Source organism: Triticum aestivum, chromosome 5B (assembly GCF_018294505.1).
Source record: "Triticum aestivum cultivar Chinese Spring chromosome 5B, IWGSC CS RefSeq v2.1, whole genome shotgun sequence".
Classification (NCBI taxonomy): domain Eukaryota; kingdom Viridiplantae; phylum Streptophyta; class Magnoliopsida; order Poales; family Poaceae; genus Triticum; species Triticum aestivum.
In genome coordinates, this window is record NC_057807.1 from 96,485,808 (window position 1) to 96,490,625 (window position 4,818).

At 44.3% G+C, this 4,818-nt stretch overlaps 1 protein-coding gene across 2 annotated transcripts; it reads left to right on the plus strand.

The window, feature by feature from the left end:
* Positions 1–1,509: 1,509 nt before the first annotated feature.
* Positions 1,510–4,756, plus strand: LOC123115772 (uncharacterized). 2 transcript variants are annotated; one of them, XM_044536865.1, is made up of 6 exons: positions 1,510–1,774; positions 1,876–1,974; positions 2,099–2,176; positions 2,299–2,463; positions 2,732–2,782; positions 2,861–4,756. In XM_044536865.1, the coding sequence occupies exons 1-6, from the start codon at positions 1,552–1,554 to the stop codon at positions 2,959–2,961; spliced, it is 717 nt and encodes a 238-aa protein (XP_044392800.1). In that variant the 5' UTR covers positions 1,510–1,551; the 3' UTR covers positions 2,962–4,756. The 2 variants fall into 2 exon arrangements, with proteins under 2 accessions (XP_044392800.1, XP_044392801.1); XM_044536866.1 differs by lacking the exons at positions 1,510–1,774; positions 1,876–1,974; positions 2,099–2,176; positions 2,299–2,463 and having other exon boundaries at positions 2,617–2,782.
* Positions 4,757–4,818: the final 62 nt, after the last annotated feature.

The window sequence follows — 4,818 nt, forward strand, 5'->3', positions numbered from 1 at the left end:
GGAGTAGAGATTATTACTACAAACTGAGAGGATATTTGTTATATTGTCAAAATTTTAGAATGTTGAGCCCTTAAAGAAATGTGTAGTACTCAAGTAATTGTTCCAAGTTGTCATATTAATGCTTTTGTCCTGTGATTAACAAGTATAATTACGCAATTTATCAATGTAATTTTTATTTGGCTTACATGTTCTATTTTCATAATAAAGTAAGTCATTTTTCTTGCTTCCAGACATTACAACACTTGTAGTGTAATAGTAGAATCGGATGGTCCAACTAGCATTTTTTTGTCTTGTTTCACAGCTGATTCTATGTAGTCAAGACATCTCTACACTTCTCTATGTGACAATGGCTTCCTCTTTTTAACAAACCATAGAGGTCTCTTCCCGCTATTGTGTGGTTGACACTCAATTGTAATAGTAATTCTTGACTGGAGTTTGTTGGCACTGAAACGGTTCCTTAGCTTGTCCTAAGGCCTTGTACAATGGGAGGTGTTTAGAGGGGTGCTTAAAAAAATAAACCGAGTTTTTCTTAAGCACCGGTGCCTATTTTTACAGGAGAGACGCTTAGTTAAGCGTCTATCCTGTACAAATAAGCACCGGTGCTTAAGGAAAGTCTGATTTATTTCTTTAAGCACCTCTCCTAAGCACCTTCCATTGTACAAGGCCTAAGTGACATTTTCATGTGTGATTATACTTGCATAAATATGTGCATATGGAGAATCATGATGAATCTTGTAAATAATTTTGAGTTTTATACATTGGAAAAAGTGGATGGTCTTTTAATACAGGGGACATGTTGATTAAGGAGAAACGATATTTCAAATTATTTGTATGAGTTGGGAATAAGAGATTGTGTACTTTATAGGGAAATTTCAAATTTATGAATAAATTGTCTTGTATTAAATATAGTATAATGTGTTAATCCCAATAGACGCGTGTTGCACGTGCACACTTATTAGTCCAAATAGACGTGCATTGCACGTGTATATTTACTAGTATATATATATATTCTACATATACTAAACCTGACCAGGTTTAGTTTATCCTGTTTTTTTGCATTTTTACTATCATAAAAAGTGACCAATTGATGGCTGACGCGTGTAATACTGGGGGATATAGCGGTGTGCGTTCTTGGGTGCGTGCAGCGATCGCCGTTGGAAATCGTAAAAAAATGCGCCCTGTTTGGTTGCATGTTGTGGCCCGCTTCCTGTTTGCGATAGCTTGCATGTCCCGCCTTTATGGAGACCGAGTTGGTTACCTCCTGTTTTGGACAGTTTTGCATGGGCCGTTGCTTATCCTTTTTGTTTCCTTGCCACGTACGCTAATCTGGGTCGGCTGTCGCTTCTATTCCCTCGATTTCTCTCGATGGCGGTTGCCGCTTTGGTACGATTTTCTGGGCCTTTCTCGCCATCTTGCCTGGCCGTTTCCAATTTGGTTTCTTTCCTTCCGCTGCTTCTTATAAATACTGGTCCCTTCCTGCGTCCCTCGCTCATTCCGTGTGCTTCTGCTTGTGCTCTTCCTTCTCTAATCAGCAGTGTGATTTCTCCGGGGATGGTTCGCCCCGCTGCTGCTCGGTCTGGCCGACGCCGTTGGGGCCGCCCTCCTGGGATTCGGGCTGCCGTCATTGCCCGTGTGCGCCGCGTTGGTGGCCATGTTTCTTCGGATTTTTCCTCGACGACGGCTGATGCTGCTGCGTGTGGCCGCCCGGCTGTAGTTGATTCAGCATGTCGTCTTCGGTCCGGTCCTCGCCGGCCGTTTCGTTCTTCCTGGAATGGTGACCTCCTTTGCCTTCCTGTGGTTGTACTTCTCTTTCTACTGATCTTGTGCTCCTTTGTTTGGGTTGTCGTCTTCTTGATTGGTTGCTTCATGTTGTAGGTATTCACCGATTGGACTCGCGTCAGGATGTTAATGTGCCTGTTGATAGTCGCCGTCGGGAGATTTTACTAGGGAAGCGGCCTGTAGATTTCACCATTGGTTAGTGCGTTCAATTCTTGCTGTGTGCATGGGAGTGCTTGTGTGTGCCTCCGGTTGCTCTGTTGCGTTCCTCCTTGTTGGGTTGATTGTTGTGGGTACTCATTCGTTGTTTCTTCTTTTGCAGGTATTCCTATTAGTGTGGGATCTTCTTCAACGGTTGTCGGGTCTGCTCCGGCTGTTTGGCCTGCCAGTGAGCGAACTGGTTTGTTCTTATTTCTTTGAATAGACTACTTATTTTATGCCTGTGGTATTGTTTCGTCTAGCCGTTCAGTGTTATGTTTACTGGTATGATTCTAATGCACTCTATCTAATGTTTGCTTGCAGATACTTTGTCTGTCCAAGTGGTTGACAGACCGCGTGTCTCTCCTTCTGGTTTTCCTGCTGCTGTCCATCTTTATGAGTCTTTGGTTGGTGCTACGTCTCTTCGTTGCCGTCCAAGAGTGGTGCCCTTATGTGCTGCTAGTGCCTTCGGTCGGCCTACTCCTCTTGGTAACTTCGACTTTCTAAATATGTATATGCTTTTCTTGGTTTCTGTGTTCTTCTTCTGGGATTAGTTCTAACTTCTGCACGTGGTTGCCATTTGAGTTATGCCTACCCCTGTTATGGAGCACTTTCGTGTTTTGCGTGCTCGCCGTAAGCGGACGTTGGTGCGATCATACTAGTCCGGCTGGAAAAGAGGGTTTTTTTTTCCGACCGCTGTGCTCACCCTTCTCCGGACGCTGCTGCATGTGGTCTCATTTTTTCCCTCTATTTCCAGTACGTGGGATGCAGCCTCCGTTTCCTAAGGATTATATCCAGCTGCTTAAGGGTGAGTATATATCATTTACGGTTTATGCGTCCGTGATGTTTTCGACCTCTGTTGCCGACTCGGTGTTCTTTCGTGCAGCTACTTTTAAGGGGGCATTCATATTATGGTGGACCGGATTTGTGTTGCCGGAAATGTGGGGCCTTCTTTTGGTTCCGCGAAGGATCTATTCACCATGCTGACGCGACTACTCGCTGTCTTGTTTACACGGGTTGTTGTCGGACGGGCAAGATTTCGTTGCCAAAATTTGGTGACTGGCCTTCTCCTTTGGATAGGCTGATGCGTTTTGATGGTGACGTGGTTTCCTCTCGGTTCATGCGATTAATACAGCAGTATAATTCCATGTTCTGTTTTACATCATTGGGTGCACAAGTTGATCATAGTATTAATGTTGGAGGTGCTCCATATGTTTTCAAGATGAATGGGATGGTCTACCATCGTATTGGTTCGTTGCTGCCGGCTGAGGGTGCACCTCCCAAGTTCGCGCAATTGTACATGGTCGATTCTGCTGGCGAGTTGGACTGTAGGTTGAATGTGTTTGACAGAGAAGAAACTGCTTCGCTTGAGCCCGATCCTGAGATTGTTTCTTCATTGATAAACATGCTTAATGTGCACCACCGTTTGGTGCACAAATTTAGAATTGCACGACGGAGTTTGTGTACTCCTGGTGTTTCTGCTATGTCGATTCGTTTCTTGGGCAGCGATGGCGGTGCCCATGGTACACGTTTTTCCGGCCCTACTGCTTCTGAAGTGGCTGCACTTATTGTTGGCGATCTCACTCCTGAATGTAGAAGGTTTGACGTGATTGCCGAGACACGATCTGGTTCGCTGAAGCACATATCTTCACTCAGTTGCAACCTTATGGCTTTACAATATCCTATACTTTTCCTGTACGGTGACAAGAGTTACCACTGTGGTATTAGATATGTTGATGTTGGTGGTTCTTCGGCTACAGCTTATGCAGATGTGCAGTCCGAAGGGTGTATGGACGGTGAAGATTTCGATGATGATGTGGACTATAATCCAAGGATGCAGACGCTTCTCATGGGCAAGTTACCATGTTGGAGTACTATAAGTACTATACTCACTAACGTGAAGGCGAGGTGAACCCTTACACAAGTTGTGGTCGCCTGAGCCAACAAATTGTTGTTAATGCTTACTCTTGTGTAGAGGCCGATCGTCTAGAGTACCATTTTCGTAAGCAAGATAATCTTAGATCCGAGACTTATCAAGGCATATCTGATGTCATGGGTGAAGGTAACTCAACTGGCAAGAATGTTGGTGTGCAGTTCATACTGCACGACAGCTTTACAGGCAGCCCACGGTATATGCTTCTGAATTATCATGACGGTATGGCTATTTGTCGGCAGTATGGTGCACCCGATCTGTTTATTACTTTTACATGCAATCCCAGGTGGCAAGAGATTGCCGATGCTCTCGCTGCGCTCGCCAGCAAGTAACTACGCTGCAGAATGAATTTGCAAGACAAACAATGATCCTGGCAAAGATATGCAATAGCTTTTTTGATATACTACCACTCCGCATGTATCCCCAACGTCCAAACAGCAGTGACCCCATTATCACGTACACAGGCACACACCCTCCCGTCGGACGTATGGAAGAACTTGCAAAATCGCTTTACCACTTTATCACAGGCACAAATCCTGCAGGAGGCTACACCAGAATGATCTAATTCACCAACGGCTACTTCTAGCTTTGTCAGCATGTTTGCGTTTGTACAAGTGGTTCTTTTAGCTTATTTACATGGTGTGTTCCTGTTTCTGTAAGCAGTTCTCTACGTACGATGAACTGTATGCAATTTAGTTATTTGTAGTGTGCCACTCTTAATATTTACTTATTATGTATCCCTATATCTATCTAATGTCAACAGTTTCATATGTTCAATTCCTTCAATGTTTTTGTGTACTATTATGAAACTAAATGTGCATGCAACAAACTGAAAGTTGAATTAACAGATTGTCCATTTGCGAGTGATCACCGAGCGCGGCGTGCCGCCGCGCGGGTTAGGCTAGTATATA